At 41.2% G+C, this 17,375-nt stretch overlaps 1 protein-coding gene and 1 long non-coding RNA gene across 9 annotated transcripts; both read left to right on the top strand.

The window, feature by feature from the left end:
• The first annotated feature begins 1,924 nt into the window (after positions 1–1,924).
• LOC108071728 (uncharacterized) lies at positions 1,925–2,496 on the top strand. Its single transcript, XR_011445641.1, has 2 exons — positions 1,925–2,082; positions 2,139–2,496. It is a non-coding gene; the product is annotated as an uncharacterized lncRNA (long non-coding RNA).
• A 4,386-nt stretch (positions 2,497–6,882) lies between these two features.
• LOC108071858 (mucin-12) lies at positions 6,883–10,947 on the top strand. Of its 8 annotated transcripts, none has more exons than XM_017162780.3 (6): positions 6,884–7,370; positions 7,686–8,525; positions 8,593–8,988; positions 9,046–9,968; positions 10,098–10,407; positions 10,489–10,947. In XM_017162780.3, exons 1-6 carry the CDS (start codon positions 7,235–7,237, stop codon positions 10,794–10,796), a joined length of 2,913 nt encoding a protein of 970 aa, XP_017018269.1. In that variant the 5' UTR covers positions 6,884–7,234; the 3' UTR covers positions 10,797–10,947. The 8 variants fall into 8 exon arrangements, with proteins under 8 accessions (XP_017018273.1, XP_017018269.1, XP_017018267.1 ...); XM_017162778.3 differs by having other exon boundaries at positions 10,477–10,947; XM_017162777.3 differs by having other exon boundaries at positions 10,468–10,947.
• Positions 10,948–17,375: the final 6,428 nt, after the last annotated feature.

Raw genomic sequence — 17,375 nt, 5'->3', positions numbered from 1 at the left:
TATTATATTTACAATTGCCCTTTTTCTAAGCCAGAAAAAGGCAAAAAATGGTAGAATTAAGCAAATTCATGCACCTAAGATGCTGCCACACTTTTCACAGTTTTAATTCCGGTGGTCTCAAATATTTATTTGGTTAATTTGGACCATTTAAGTAATCACATTAAATAGTATTAATTATAAACAACCATTTTGGCGGTCCTTTAAAGTTATTAATGTATTCATTTATATTTTATAAGTATTTTTAACTGTCTGTTTCGTTCCACCAACAGTATGGCAACCTTAGCGATAACTTTTTGCGGTGAACTTATCGACCTATCGCCGAAACGAGAAAACTGGCTGAACACGGCAAAAATTTTGTTGTCAAATCTGAGGTGGGGTCAGAAATAAATTTTTTATAAAATAACTACCTGCCAGAATGATCTTATGGTGTTGTGGAATAAACATCAATAGACCACTGAGTAAACTATTTTTTTCCTTTTGTAAATAAGGTCTGATTTCATATAGAAAAAACCATTTACTTTTCATTCCGGCCAGAAAAAGGTGCCCGTTTTTCAAATCGAAAAATCGTTTTCAAAAACGAAAACGAAAAATTCTTGCCGTTTTCGATTACCGGAGCAGGCCTGAATATCTTCTCATTTTCTTCTTTGCCGAAAAAGACTTCTCAGATTGTCTTCGGCTCCCCGTTAACGTTAGCTCCATACCATATTTCCTTAGGCTTTATCCGTTCGAGAAACTTTAACAGTAGAGGTAGACTGAGAGTTAAGGAATAGAATAGATTTGACAGAAACTCCCCGGGACCCTGTTAGCATTAGCTTTTACATTAAAACGGCCAAATTGAAAAAAAATTTAACAGAGGGATAAAAACCGACCCGGCTAACCCCACGTTACATGTTGAATGACATAGACTTAAAAAATACTTGACAGGGAGTTTAATGTTAATATTTTCTCTTACATTGACACAATAGACAATTTTCCTAGCAGGAAGTTTAACTCCTCACGAAATTTATACTAGAACTAGCCCAGTTGAGAGTTAAGAACCTTAACCATAACCTTAATCCTACCTTAAGAATCCTATCAATAATCGTTAGAAATGAAACATATAAAAACTTCTCTTGCACAACTTGTTGATAATTGAATTGAGTTGTATTGGGGATTACAAAGTAGCATAAACATTTTCATTCTGTGCCACCGCAACTGCACAATTCTGCTATTCCCTGAAGCTCTCGCTTAAACCCGCCTCCCCCCCTTACCAGCGCCTCTGGAGAGCTTAAGCGTCCACGCACTTAGCGGCCGCCCCGACGAGTTGTTAAAAATTTTATTTCTAAAGTGCTGGAAAATGGCCGAGCGCCAGTTGAATCGTTCAAGCCCCAGCCTCCCCGCAATGCTGGCTGATTTGCAGCAAGAATTTTGGCCATGACGTTGCCCCTTAACCCCCGACGGCCCCTTAACCCACTGCCTGTCCAACCACAAAGAACGTTTCGCTTCAAAGTTGCTGTGGCAATCAAGTGATGGCGAGGTGAATTTGTTCGAGAGATTTATATAAAAAATAACACGAAATTAAACTGTTGAATTTTCATAAAATTCATAGAAAATAAATAAGCATAAATTAATATAAATACATAATGGTAAATAAAAAATAATAAATAAAAATCCCAATAAATAATGTGCACATAGTAATACTTACCAACTTATTTACATATTCCCAATGGAGGTGGAGTTTTGCAGCTGAAATCGTGACGGTCTCAAATTAGTTTTTGCTCTAAAAAACTGCACTTTGAAAACCAATTTGCAAAACTTAATTTAAGTTTAAACGACTCACGATCATGCGACCTTAACCAAACTGTTATCTAAATACAAATTAGAAATTATATAGCTTTTAGAAATTTTGTTCTATAAATATAGAATGGCAATAGTGCTCTAAAATCAATCCTAAAGATGTGCCTTTTCATTGTGGTTCTTATCCTTTTCGGGAGTTTCTCCAGCAGCCTTTCTGCCAAAAAATGCCGCTTCGATAAGATTTATAATGAGGTCAATCGATTCTGCAAGAAGTCTGAATTTCCCGGTTGCAAAACCGAGTTAACCGTAAGCATTTGCATTACTTACCAACTTGATTCTAACCTGAAACAAAATCTTTGCAGAATTTGAACACTTTTCTAACGTTCTTCTTCGATAACACGAAAACTTTCTGTAATTTACGTCGTATAAAGGAATATTGCAAGCCGTGCTCCATAAATGCAACATCAAACGGAAATGGAACTACTACTACCGGAAATGGAACTACTACTACCGGAAATGGAACTATTACTACCGGAAATTGAGCTTTTAAATGGAGCCCTAAGAAAAGCAAGCAAAGCCCCAAGATATATTCATGAAGTATATATAAAGTAATCTTTTTTCTTTCTTTCTTATAATGTCAAACCTTTATCGAATTTTTATTTTTAATAATTTTTAAACTTCAATAAAGGCAACTTAATTGGTATTTTTATTACAGGGCAATCCAATATCTTTTAAAACACTTTTGATCTTAAAATCATTTTGTAATTTGGTTTTCAACCTGGCTTTATTTTTAGATTTCATTAACACGATATTTCTATGGTATTTACAATTTTGTATCACAAGTTTTCAATTAAAAAAAAGTCCTTTTAAATTTATACATTTTCTCACTTGTTTTAAAAGTCTGACCCCACTGTGCATCGGTCTGGGCCTGGTCTGGTCTGGTCTAGTTCGGGATGTGGGCATCTCTGGCTGCTGGTTGGAGGTTCCGGAAAGGGTCGGCAATGTGGCAGGTTTGGATGCAGCCGCATCAGGAGCAGTTTTGGTTCCGTTTCCCTTTTGGCTCTCGCTTCACCGAGCTCTTGGATTTCTAATATATGTATATGTAATGTGTGTGTATTTGAGGGTGTTGTGAGTGTGTGTGGCGTATTACTTTTTCCAACGATCGAAAGTATATATGCCTTGAATGTAAACTATAGCAATGAACCGGAGAATAACCAGAATAAATGAAGGTAGATTTAAATGTAAAAAAAATACATATATATAAAATATAAATATTTATAAAATTCAAACCCTTTAAAACTTAATTAAATCATATATTTTTAAAAAAATACTTGAATATATTTAAATCTTGCAAAAGACCATCCATAAGTTCATTCTCACCCAACCAAAAATCTGGCTACAAGTTTCGGGCAAAGCCAAGGCTTCCCCTGCCGCTGGTCGACTTTCACTTTGATAGCCAGTTTGGAGCAGTTTTGAGTGCTCGGCACGGTACGTTCATATTCATTTATCATTGATAAGAAACATAATCAAGGAAATGAATGAATGCCAGACTGAGCAAATGAATGAATGAGAGCGGACTGCAGTGAGTGAGTGGGTGGGTGAGCCCGGGTAGAGAGAGAGAGATGGCTTTTCCAGGGCTTTCCGGCAGCAGCATTATCCCCGCCATCCTGCCCAGCCCCTCCTCTCCTCTCCTCTCCTCTATACCAAAGTGAGTGCACCGCTAAGCGCAGTTGACTTGCATCCCTAAGCTTGACTAACGCCATGTGGCAACTGTTTCTAAATCCCCCGCACATCATTCATCTCCATTTTGCAGTTCCGCATTTTTCCCGCAACCGCTTTTCCATAGCACCCATCCCCATCCGCCGTTGCCCCCGCACATTTTCCACACAGTTTTTCGCCACATTCCTGTGCGGTTTTTCGTTCGCGGCCAGAGAGTCAGTCCTTGGTCCTGACAAGGTCCTGCCTCAGTATCTCTAGTTCAACTTAAGGCGCCGGAATGTGGCAAACGATATACCGTTGATTGATCCTTATCACAGCTTTCACTCTTGTAATAATCCCATCGTTTCCTCTTCATCCACGACTGAATTTCACAAATTAATACACAAAAAAATTGCTGTAAGCGATAATGGGAAGGAAAAACTATTCAATAAGTAAGAGTAACCGAGGCCAAACCTAACTACAACATTTTCCATCGATTATCTATATATTTTAAGGGATTATTCGTGCATTTCCAGAAACCTAATTACCCGATGAACGAACACGCTCCACAATCGCGCCATAACGAAGGGCAAGCCATGCAAAATTCACGAGTCCATTCAGCGGCAGTCGCCAGGTGAGTGGGTCACATGTGCCGCCGAAACTGGTTAAAAGTCAATTAGTCTAATTGCCCAAATGCAATGAATGTCAATTTTAATGAGGCCACTGCGCAGCGACAACCGCGGACGCTGACAGGATGGACAGAGGGGCTTGTTCCATCCCGGCCCCTTTTGTCACCTCACGACCATCTTTCACCTGTCAAAGGAAGCAAAAGCCGGCGAAACGGAACGAGTTCTCGTCATAATTTCCACTCAAAAATCAAAACAAACAGCAACATAAAAGGAACAACAAAGCAGCAAACAGACAGAAGCAAACTCAAGTGAAAGAAGGCTAAGAAATGATCCTTTAGGTAGCGAATACCCTGGAAGATCCTCTCAGCACTATATATTTTCTAAAAAATATAGATCTTGACTCTTAAATTTGTATGTAAATTTAAAGAAAATAGATTTTACAGGATAGGAAACACTTTGTAGTCTCCTGAATCCATTAACAAGGACTTCCAGACCCACTGGCAGGTCTCTCTGTTATGTCTTAATTTAGGAAAAGTAACTGGTTTTTATGTCTTTAGACTCTAAAATTTAAAATAAAATTAAATAATTTTAAATTATAATTTTCAAAATATATGTTAGTAGTTAACTTAACCGAAAACTTTGTTCCCTTCATTCCCAGAACCAACGGAAGTCACTCCAAGTGAACATTTCCGGGGTACAGCACGTGTTCAGCCAAAGAGGGCAAAGCAGAAGGGGGCGCGGCAGGAAGGAGAAGGAGGAGAATAAGAACGAGCACAAGCAGCGGAGAAGTGAAAAAAGGACACTCGTAAACTTTGCACCTCACTTGCTAATGTGGCAGCTTAGAGGCAGGAGCAAGCTGACAAAGAGGACGAAAAAAAAAAGCGAAAGATGCTTTCAACATATTTTGTCGGACTCTCGGCAAATGCGAAAGGACGGCCGAGTGTCAAAGTTCTGTACTCGAATTTCTTTTACTAATGCCCTGCCCTTCTATATATTCCTGAAAGCCGCAATTAGAAAGGTCAAAGGTGGCCGGAGGATACAAAGGAAGGATGTTGTACGTAGTTACTAATGTGCCAATTAATTACCCAAATTTAGTTGAAAATTTGATGAAAAAGAGCGAGATAAAGGTGACAAGTAAGATAAGTACTCTGTGAAATACCAGGAATTAGCAAAAAGAAGTTAAAAGGTAGGAAACCAACTCAAACTTAATGATTTCATTTGTCTTGATAATTTAAAACTATTCAGTTTCCCAGGCTATTTCTTGTTCAAAAAAGTAAAACAAAGCACCCAAAAGTAGGCAACCATTTGCCATCGGAACACCAATACATAGGCAGAAATGTACGTGGTCGAGGTCGCAGGATGGAAATAGGAAGAGGGAAACGCCACAGGGAAACAGACCCGGGTTAGTGGTAGATTTAGCAACGCATAAATTATGCACTGTAATTGAATTAAAATCAATTTTTGCATTCGTGCGCACAGAATGCATTTAGCCAGGGATCAGATGCAGCTGCTCCGGATTCGGATCCGGGTCCGGGTCCGGGTTTTGGCTTCCTGCATCCGTATACTCTCATTCTGCGTTCCATCCATTTCCATTTTGCGCACTTTTTGCCAGCGGGATGTTAGCGGTGCGCCAGGGTCGGTGGTAACAACAGGCAAACAACATAATCAATGGACTGGTCAACGAGCAGGCTCCCCTGGCAGAGGACTGCCACGGACTAACACACGCACTCGAGCGTCGAGCCGTTAGCGCCATTCCGCCACCTAGCCAATAAAGTGCACACTCGAAAAAATTTATGTTGTAATAAAGCATAATAAGATGCGTAACGGCAGCTTCAGGCTCTATTATCAGAGAGAGAGAGAGAGAGAGACCGCTCTCTTGTGTGCATACAAACGATCTAGATCTTGTAAGAGCGTTATGCATCTTACTAGTTAAAAAGACTTTAGCAATTTATAAAAGATTTTATGCTGATAGAAAATAAATTCTTTTTACAAATCATTATCCTAAGCCCTTTCTTGTGGGTTCAAGTCTCGTACTTATTTATTATTTTGTTTTGTTTTGTCTTTTTTTAAGGACTTTACAAAAAAGTACTCTATGATTTCTTACAGTGCATATCCATCGAACGACCAGCATTCATTTTTCAAGCAAAACTTTGACAAATTGATGCTGGCCAAGCTCAAAATCGATTCGGCGGGAAAAGAGATAGTGGGGGCTCGGACATCATCACATCACTGCGGCTAATTATTACTTTTTTACCTCGACCACGACCTGCGGGCGAAGCTGGTATGAGGTATGAGGCATGAGGCATGAGGTATGAGGGATCAGGGCAGATGAAGCCACTTTGACAGTCGCTGATAAATCAATGTCAAATGGGTGTTTGCAGAGGGTTTTTGGGTGGGCCGGGACAGGGGCTAGGGCATAGGCATGGGTGCATTACGTATGTCCGGTGTGTGGGCTAATTTGATTGAAACACACATAATTATGCAACTAAGTTACGGTTGAAGCGGATGGAACGTGTCCCGAACGAGTCCGGGGATTTGATCTGTGCATAAGCCCCCGGGAGCCAGATTGGATGTGGGATTCAGAGGGATTCGGTGGGTTTCAGAGGAGTCAAGCTACGCTCATTAGCATTCACGATTGTTTCAAGTGACAGCCTGTGATATTTATCAGTGCTCAACATTTTTTTTAAATCTTAAACTTGCAGAAAAAGTGATTTTAACTTCTTTTCAGTTCGTACCTTTCCGCCCAAACCCAGTAACCCTATGACTTTATAACAAAATTGAAAACTTCCGGAATGAATTAATTATTTTAACTTTTGCTTTAACACGCGGAATATATTTGGAATTTTGTTTTTTTTTTCTCAATATATACAATTACTCGGGCTAAGGCTTTCACGCAGCGGCATGTTTTAGTACATCCTTAGTCAGTCCATTTTCTACATCTACAATTTAAAAGTGGTCTCAGAGACATACATATAAAAATTCCACAAGTACATACATATATCGGTTTTTGGTGAACTTTTCAAGGCAAAATTATTCAAGTTCCAGTATAGTGATCCTCCCAGGCACGACGAGAGAGCCGCCGCTTGTCAACCGACACCTCGGCGAAGGCCCTTGGGTCCAACGGCTGGGCAATGAAGCCCGAAAAGCTGAATCGCCTGATCCGAGGCAATGGCCGGATGCAGCCATGGTTCCTGCGCAACACCAGCGAGCTCTACGAGAGTGCCGTCAGGTCGTATTACGAACGCGGCTGCTCAGGCATGTCCCACGGTATGCATAAGTTATGGTTAAACTCCAAGAAATAGGTCTAAGTATGGTGTTATTATTACTCGTTTTATTTTGTATTATTATTTTTTTTTTTATTTATTTATTATTATCCCGAAACCTTAACACATCGAAAAAAAAAGCATAAGTTAAATTGGCTTTAAAAACGCACCTCCCTGTAATTTATCCTATCGAAAAAGACCAACACAGTGCTGTTAGGCAAAAATTGGTGCTGTAATAAGACTATTTCCTTTAAGAACGCACAGAAACGTACATGGCTAGATCGACTAGGCTGTTAACCCCTTCTAACATCCCTTCCAGACAACAGACACAATCGCTTGCTCCGGCTGGAGGATAATGCGAGCCCGGGGAGTAAAGCAAAGAAGACGAAGAAGATGGAGCCGGTGCCTAGTTATGCTGACGAATATTCGCGTATCCACCGGTTGCAGGTGAACCAGGCGGCCAGCATCGCCTCTGGTCAGCGACTGCCCACGGTGATGAAAACGAGCCGCCAGCGCTCGTTGTCCTTCTCAGTGGGCGGGGCGGATATGGCCAGATCAACCAGTGGGGCTCGTCCGTACTCGGTCTACGAACAGTCGGAGCTGGGGGACAGCAGCTCCACCAGCTGCTCCAGTGCCAGCAGCGAGCCTTCCCAGCACAGGCTCGTAATGGAGACCTTGCCGCGCTGCCTGCGCAGGAGCCGAGCGATTGCGAAGAGGGAGCGCAAAAGGATGGGCCGACGGGGCAGCAGGGTTATCGAGGTGGCCAACGGACACCGGCTAGACACGGATATGGGGTTGTTTAGTGCACGGTCCCTGAGCGTTCCGCCGCCCAAGGGCCTTGGAATGGGCAACTCGATTTCCAAGCTGATGGGGCGCCAGATGCCACCGTGCCGCAAGCAGCACATGAAGGCCATCGAGAAGACCACTCTGGCTAATGCAGCGTTGATACCCATGGGAGAGTCCGACACCCTGATGACCGTGGACGAGACGCTGAAGCGCCAGATTTCGATGGTCAACCATACCGTCAAGGGGCAGGGAACTAGCTCGGAGTTGGGCCATCACCTGATGACGTCCGGAAGCGGAAACGGACGCGCCAGCGGTAACCTACTCGATGTTATCCGTCAGCCCCCGACGGTGCGCTTCCGCTTCCACACTCTAGGTGGGAGTTAGAGCCAATCCCCTCTGTATTTTCGGTACTTTTCATGAATACCATTTGTCCTCTCCAGGTGATCGCGCCAATCAGTTCGAGTACATTCAGTTCGCCGATGGCCCGGTGAGCAATTACGCCTTCGATCGTCGTCCACAAGGCGGTGGCTACCAACGCAGATTGCACAAAGGCAGCAGCACCAGCTCCAGCTCCAGCCTCAACACCATCGGCGGGAGGCAGGAGGAGAATCAGCATATGCTAATGCAACCACTCAGCACCCGCAATGTCCTATATGCGAACCACATGCAAAGGAGCCGCAGCCTGGAGGTGCCCAGGGGTGGTCTGTTGGAGTCCCCACTGCCTCCGCCAGATGTGCCAGATGCCGAGCAGGTCTACGATCTTACCTCACGGAGAACAAGGGGATCTAGTCTGGATACCAGCTCGCAAACCTCCTTGTCAGCGGGACAGAGTTCAGGTAAGGAGCCCCTCACAATCCCCCAATGCACAGTGATCTCATCCTCATCACAATCAGCATCCGCTGTGGCCCAGCGCCATTTCAGACATGCCAAGCCCAGCACAACTTTCAATTCTGGACGAAGAGCGGCAGCCAAATGGACAGACAGTAGAGAGGAAACTCCAAGGAGCAAGCCCTCAAGAACAGACAGTTCCCGCCTTAGAGTGACTTGTCAGCCTCTGTCAGCCGTGCGGTGTGCAGAGGCAAGCCCACTGAACAGGAATCACGTAACCAACTCCCGGCCAACGAACCCAGAGTTTAGGGGATTGGCAGCAGTTACCCAAAAGATAAGTTCAAATTCTGGTGCATATAGCGACATCAAAGGAGCAAGGAACACCGATTGGCGAGGGTCTTCAACGACCAAGTCACAGTCCCAGCGATCGTCAGTAGTGGCCTCATTCAACGGAGCTTCGGCGGATCCTTCGGAAGCCGCTTCCGAAGCATTTGCCGAGGAATGCAGGTTGTATCCTGCACACAATAAGTCCGTTCGTGTCGAATGCGCTCCCAGGCGACGGGCGCAACTGCAGCAACGTCTTCTAGAGGTGGATTCTCCAGATGAGGACATGCCCCTCTGTCTCGACATGGTCAAGAGCAAAGCCAAGCCCCAAATGATGACAATGCTGGATAGCCCCAAAGCCAGGCTGAGGGTGGCCAAAGGGACCAACGGGACCACCAACCGGTTAAGCCGCGGCAGCCATCGGGCCTACTTCCCGGCAGCCGAGGATGACCTGACGTCAGGGCATCCGATTAACAAAATTCCACACAAGCAGCCTGAGAAGTCGGGGAGTCTGGAGAAGGAGTCGGAGCAGAGAGAGCAAAACCTGGGCCCGCAGAAGTGGGTGCACAGCACCAGAGCCATCACTGTTCCGTCATCTCTGCCACAAAAGACGTCCGCCCAGCTCAAGGGTAGCAATCCACTGCTGGCGGCGAGTGCCTCGCAGGTGTAAACAAAGACAATATAAATGAAGTAAGATGCGTAACGCCATAAGATTCCTTTTCGGATGTATATGCGTTACGCATCCTACTATATAATGGCATTTGATAACATTAACCTTTCGACTGGTCCACAGGTATTGGCCTACAAGCGTGCCTTCCGCACCCAGCAGCAGATGCTGAAGGTAGAGGCCCTGCACCAGCAGGCACAGTGTCTTCAGAAGCTCAGCCCGAAGCCGAAACCAAGCCGAAAATTCGACTCGAACTCTCACTTCAACCAGCAGCTCCCAGAGGAAGACCTACAACCCGTCCAGCTACCGAGGCTGCAGAGCCGCCAGGACCCGACGGTCCGTAACGTTCTCAAGGGCACTGCAGAAGGAAAACCACTGATGTCGGGATTGGGAAAGGGAGGCAACGTGACCACTGGATCTCCGGTAAAGGCAATGAGTAAGATAGGGCTACCTCCGCTGCTCAGCTCTCTAGTAACGCCTGGGATGATCATCAAAGTAATGCCAGGCCTTGCAGCAGTTCCTGTAGCAGCATCCTTGACTGCGGGCGGAACGCCATCGCTCAGGCAGAAGACGAAGGCAGCGCCAGGAGCTTTGATTGCAACAAAAGCAGTAGCAGCAGCGACATCGAGGCCAAAAGCAGATGGAGGAGACCCAAGAGGTGGTGGGGCAGCAGTAGAGCGACGAGGTGCTTCCACGCTGTTGCAGCGACGCGACGAATCCGAGCAGGCACAATCACAGACATCGGCGGGAAAACATCAGCGTCAGCAGCAGCCACCCCGCCGTCAGTTTCACTATCAAACCCCCCCCTGGCGATCCAGCTACTGAATGCAGATTGTATCGAAATAACTGATGTATTTGCCAATTTTATTGTTAGTAGTATAGTCCAGAAGCAGAGTGAAAAAAATTAGTTAGAAACCCAAAAAAATCCTGAATGTTGAATGTATGTACATATGTGCATAATATAGCAGAGTTCTCATTTGTTGTCTCTTTTCCGATTATAATGGTCCAAAATATCAGGAAAATATATCTAAAAGGATCACAGTGGTGCGAGTATGGGTATTACTCTTGTGGGTAATATAAGATTCAGCTGTAAACAATGTGGGAAAAGTGGACAGCACTAAATTGGGTAACTGAAAGTTGTGGGTGGTAAGTGGACAGATTACAAGTGGTGGACTAATGGCACCGCCAATCCCCTCCCCCCACAATGCTAATTTCAATACAAAACGAAACGCACCCAGTCTCCCTTCCAATTTCCCCACACTATTTTCCCGTATCAACAACACAGCATTAATTTTTCATGCAGATTTAACCGTTACGTGACAGCACCAACAAACGTTGCCGGAATGACAGTGGAAAGCGTTGAAGAAAAAGTGGAATAATGCAGATATATCGGGAAAGTATTTGTATTACTTAATGATTATTATTAATATTTATATATATAATTATAAGATTATTTATTATTAAGGTAATTATTGGGAATAATTTTGATAATAATTGTGAAATTGGGTTAATGTCGGTTACAAATTATTATAATTCGATTCGATCAATCAATTAATCGATAAATCTATTTAAATTTTTGGAATCGTTTTAATCGAAAAATTTATACGTGTATGCAAACTCGTGGAAAAGTTAAGTACAAAGTACATTGTGTATATATTATATTTAATAATTATATCCGATTTAATTTTATTTATATTTCGATTTTAAACGATTTAAATCAATTTATTTTGTTAAATTTGTTAGAAAAAATCGATTCATTGAAAATCGATTCATTTCCAGCTTGACCTATTTCTGGTTCCACTGTGTCCCTCTGTGCCCCACTGTGTATCAATGACAAACGCTCAAGATAAGCGCCGACAAAAACAACAAAAACAACAACGAGAACAAAGTAGCAAAGAAAGCACAGGAGACAGGATAGCCAAAAGGAGCCCAAGGAGTGAGAGAAAAAGCAGCAGCGACAGCGACAAGAAAATGGCGATGGCGACGGCGACTTTAGTGGGCGAATCGGAGGTTTCCGGGTGCTCCGGGAGTTTGGCGATGATTTTTGGCTTGTTTTCAGCCCTGCGAATTGTGGCCGAGGCCGCTTGATAAATGATGATGCGTGCCACATGACTGGCCATATAAACGGCATCGACTTGACTTTGCAGAGCCCGAAAAACAGAACGCAGACAAATAGGCTCAAGCCCTTTCGGATAAAGAAGTTCAATATTTGAGCCAGGAGACTAGGAGACTGTGAATGAATGCTTGCCGTTATAGATTGACAGATGTACAATGGCTGGCCTCCCACCATATGAGGAATTCCAGCAATTGGCAGTCATTTGTGGGGCCACACTTGCCTCTTGAAGGTACAAAAAAGAGTATGGTAACCGATAAGAAAAGCTGGTATGTACTAGTTGACTGAAGACAGGAACTAAATCGTATACAAGCCAAGAATATAAATCTATATATTAAGGAACTAAATCCTTTGAAGGGAAGTTTTTAGAGTTGACATGATTGCAGTAAGAATGTTTTAAAGTCTTGTAGTTGTAGGTCTTTGCAACCTTTTAAATCTAACTGATTTCATATCGAATGGGATAAGATTCTTTCAATATTTCCCACAGATTAAAGTGGTAAAATAACAGATATATATACAAGATATATTCAATATAAGTAACTTTTTCACTTCATACCTTATATATACTTTATATATATATTCCTATATTTAAATATAGAAAATATATAGCTGTATATATTGGGTCTTGTAAATTGGCTCGCTTGGTTGGTTGACTTGACTTAAAACAAAAACCAATTCCCATTGGAATAAATAAATAAAAATCAAATTAAATTAATTCCAATGCAAAGTGGCATATCCTGTTTCACTCGGCTCTTCTATATATTTTTTTCCTCTTTTTTTTTTTTTGTTTTTATTTGGCAACAAGGAGCAGCCAAGCAGTAATGGAGTGAAGCATACAGAAAAGGCAATAAAATTAAATCAAATCAAATGAAATGCGCATTCGTATGGCGCTTTATGAGCTGCAGAGAGAGAGAGGTCCTTTTGGGATAGTTTTGGAAAATCGAAAGGATTAAAGCAAAATCAAATTTAAAGCAAAAGGTTCTTAAGAGAAATGCTTTATTAAAGATGTTTTAGTAGTAGTTTTTATTATGAATTAGGTAATCAGAACGTTCTTGTCTTGTGGAGCCTCGAAACTGTTTCCTTCACAATTATGTCTTGACCTACTTATTTTGAAACATATACCAACTCCTACTAAAGAAATAAAAATTGTACATGAAATGGTATTTATGCAAACACTTTGCATCTGTATCTGTATCTGTTGGTTCCTTATTTTTGGCAATAAAATAAATCCACCGCAAAGCCGCTGCGCATAGACTGCTTCTTTGACCTCTGAAAATACAACAAAAAAAAAGTAAAGAAAAGGATAGGTTCCTCCACCGGCAGCAGCTGTTTTGTGTCCATAACCAGCTTACGGCCAAGATGAAGACTGCTGAAGTCCTGTGAATGGCTAATTCAGTTATTCCTGCGTGTAAATTTCCCTCCAGTTTGGATACATTTCGTCGTTAATGCCTCGGTTCTCCTCAGACATTTGCAGCCCAGCACTTCCTCTACATTGTCACATCTTGTCCGAGTGTCCCTTTCCTAGGAGGCATCTCCATCTCCTGATCTGCCACACCGTGAGCTTATCCCAAAGCGATTGTAAATATTGTGGTTAATGTGGTTATAAACGGAATGCCAAGAAAAAATAAAAGTGCAGACACATAAACGTTATAAAATGTAAGACCTAAAAAAATAAGGAAAAATAATGATAAATTCTAAAAAATACAGTTTTTAAATGGTTTTTTAATAGTTCTTTTTAATTTATTTTTAAAGTAATCCCCTTCTCTAATTGTTTCTCCAAGTGCACTGTCTCTCTATCCCCCCCACTTTCTCTTAGGGTTTCGCTCTCTCCGGTTTCTGTGGTCATTTCAAATTTTCATTTCATTTGCCATAAAAAGGAAATTGGTTTCGTATGCCAGTTGACATGGCCCTTTACCACTGGCTGTGGGCGTGGTGGGAGTTTCTCTCTCTCTCTCTCTCTCTCTGTGTGTGTGTACCGTGCGTGTGGCAGTTAAACACATAACTGCAGCACACAACAAGCTGAAATACCTGACAAGAGAATGGCACTGGCATTGCCACTGAAGCGGAGCCAGAGACCAGAGAAGACCAGAAGCATTGGCTACCGCAGGAGCAGGAGCAGAAGCAGGAGTATAAATGCTAGGAGCTATATTTAAGCTTCTTGGTTTTGCTGTGGGGAAACCGTTTTTCCCAAACACTCGGTCCAGTCTAACATGCTGGTCAATGTGGAAGGGTCGCAGGGATGCCGCATTGTTTGCGTCTGTGAAGTTGAAAGTCCCTAATTAATGAACTGCTTATGACACCGCTTGGCCACTTGTTATCAAGCTTCCTCAACAGAATTGCCAGAGAGCTAAAAGCTGCTATAGCAAGGGGGAGAGTTTCTGCAGTGGAAATAAATTTAAGAATTTGTATTTTTAATTTTCAAATATTTATTATAAATTATTTAAATAAAAACCTTCTAGAAAAGAAATTCCGATTAAGTCCCGTCCAATTACCTCCCAAATACCGCTAAAATAAATAATATAAAATAAATAAATAATAATAATAATAAATAAATTGAAAACTCCAATCGTAATTGCTCTGGTGAAGATTATAATACCCCGCAAGGCTATTATTATATTATATATATTGTATATATAGCTGCCATAAAAACTTCATTACTTTTAAAACATACAAAACTATAACATCTATAAACGGAGCTTACCTCTAATTGGACGTTACCAAGAATGGTAACCTAACCACTAAGACCCACAAATATAACCTGATATATTGTAAATAATGTTTTGATTTAATCAATCAACTTAATCAAGGAATCAAGGAGCGATATGTTCCCGCAGTAAGCTTTCTTTTATGTTTTAAGCTAAGTTTCTTAACCCGATCGCTGATATAATGGTTTTGGCTTCGACTTACCCGTAGTAAAGGACACTCTGTTGGCTTGCATCTTCACACAGCAGACATGGATGAGATCCTCCTTGATTCCTTGATAAAGTTGATTGATTATATCCTTGCAGGGTCGATTCTTAATAATTCAATTGGAAACTGCAAGGGTATACAAACTTCGGAATGCCGAACTTGGCTTGTTTTATATTATTATTATTATTTTTTTTTTTCAAGATTTTAAGGAAAACTGTATCCTTATATAAAAAAGAATTGTATTCCTATTTTTGTTGGCAAATCCTTTGTTTTGCTTTCTTTTTCTAAACCACTTTTATTATTTTTAATTTTTATTTTTTACCTTTCTCTTGGCCAACGTTTACCATGTGAAACTAACTTGAAAATTTTAAATTAACTAGTTTTCCGGGTTTTTTGTTTCCATTTCTTTTTCCACGTTTTGCGGCACAAACAAATATTAAATTAACACTCACTCACACACACGCACTCGTTTACTGAAAAAGGGAAAAAATATAACAAATTAAATACCAGAGCGCGCACAAATTTTAGAGTTAAATTCAGGTCAGGGTTGCCAAGGGCCGCGACGACGATGATGATGCTGATGATGATGATGATGATGGCAATGATGGCAGTAGCTGTAGCAGGAGCAGCAGCAACAACAATGCAGGCAGACACACACCAACCCAAGAGTGGTGGGGGAGGGCAATTTAGCGCAAAGGCATTTTCGAAGCGCACAAAAAGTGCATCCAAAAAAACTCACAAATAAAAATATGTAGAGCAAAGGAAAAAAAAAAAACAACAAAAAATGGAACCACAAAAGGAAAATCATGAAAATTAAATATGAATGGCGAGCATTAAGCTTTTAACTTAAATCTTTAATAATGGACAGAAAGTAAATAATAAATGGCCAGCCAGCGGGACCAGTCCAAATGTATTTAAATATTGAACGCTTTTTTTTTAATAAATAAGGTAAATATATTTCGAAATTGAAACGAAACAAGTTGACAGTGGGAAATGAAATAAAAGTGTTGACTACAAATCGCAATCCAACTGCTGAGCTGCCATTGTGTCTTGTGTCTTGTGTCCTGACAGATATGCATATTTTCAGGAGCTATGACACTGTAGAAGGAAAATGTCACCGATTAATTTAAATTTTTGACAGATTATTGATTTTCTCAGGCAAAGAAGTAACATATTCACTGGATGTGTCTTATACATAGTTGTATCTTGCTCGTTTTTAGGTAAAACCCTTTACAAGAAATTCTAATAAATTAAAGAAGTAGTGTCATAACAGCATAGGCAACGAAGAACTATATTAGAAAAACTAATCGTTACATTTTGGCCACAATACCCCACTGTGCACGCTGAAGAATGGGGGACAGAAAACCCCTTTAAAGCTTTTTGGCTGCTGTTTGTTTGAAGTTTTCTTCTCCATTTTTGGTTTTTTGTTTTTTTTTTTTTTGCGCCTTTTAAGTGGCAACTACTTTGCACCTCTCAGTGGTTCACACGCCCACCCCACACCTGCAACACCACATTCCCGCCTCCGGCGCCTATTCATGTCTGACTGTCTGTGGTGGCATCTCTTTCTAGTCAAGGGTTTTGGCCTTGAGTCTGTGCTTTTCCCCATTTTTCTTTCTTTTTTTTGCATGCACCTTGGCACACATGTTACCACCTGAGCGAGAGGCTACCCACTTTGCTTTGGCCCCTGAAAAACATACCCCAAGGCCCACACACTGCGTATACGCAATTTATGTAATCAAAGCATGGATGCACACAAAATTCATTAAAATTAAAATAAACAAGAAAAGAAGCTAACTTTGTCACGACGAAGTTTGTATACCCTTGCAGTTTACAATTGCATCCTTAAGAATCGATCAATTCTAGATCGACTCGGCTCTTGGATGCTGATCAAGAATACATATATTTTAAAAAAGGGTCGGAAATGTCTCCTTCATTGCGTTGCAAACTTCTGACTAAAATTACAATACCCTGCAAGGGTACAAATAAATAATGTTGCGTGAAGTTGACGAAAGTTTGATTTTAAAATTCAACAGGGAACCCAAAAAATAACCAAAGTTATTAAATAGTGCTAGCTTTGAAAGGAAAAACCATAAATTAAAAGTCACGAAGGGTAATTTTTTAGTTTTTGAGCTAAAAAACTAATTTGCCTTGCATACATAAAGCAAAATTGGTTTACTAGTTAATGAATAAATTGTGAAATTTTATATTCCATAAATGTATACATTTAAATTAAGGGATGTAAACAAATCGCTTTTTTTACTATTTTTAAATAATCATTTCTTGTATTATCTTGAATACATAAATAAGACTAAATATATGTTAAGATAACAACAATTAATCTTCCTTAAAAAATTGTAAACAAATATTAGTGAGCAAAAAAC

This window comes from Drosophila kikkawai, chromosome X (assembly GCF_030179895.1).
Source record: "Drosophila kikkawai strain 14028-0561.14 chromosome X, DkikHiC1v2, whole genome shotgun sequence".
Taxonomy (NCBI): domain Eukaryota; kingdom Metazoa; phylum Arthropoda; class Insecta; order Diptera; family Drosophilidae; genus Drosophila; species Drosophila kikkawai.
The sequence above is the reverse complement of the archived record's forward strand: the minus strand, read 5'-3'. Positions and strand labels throughout refer to the sequence as shown.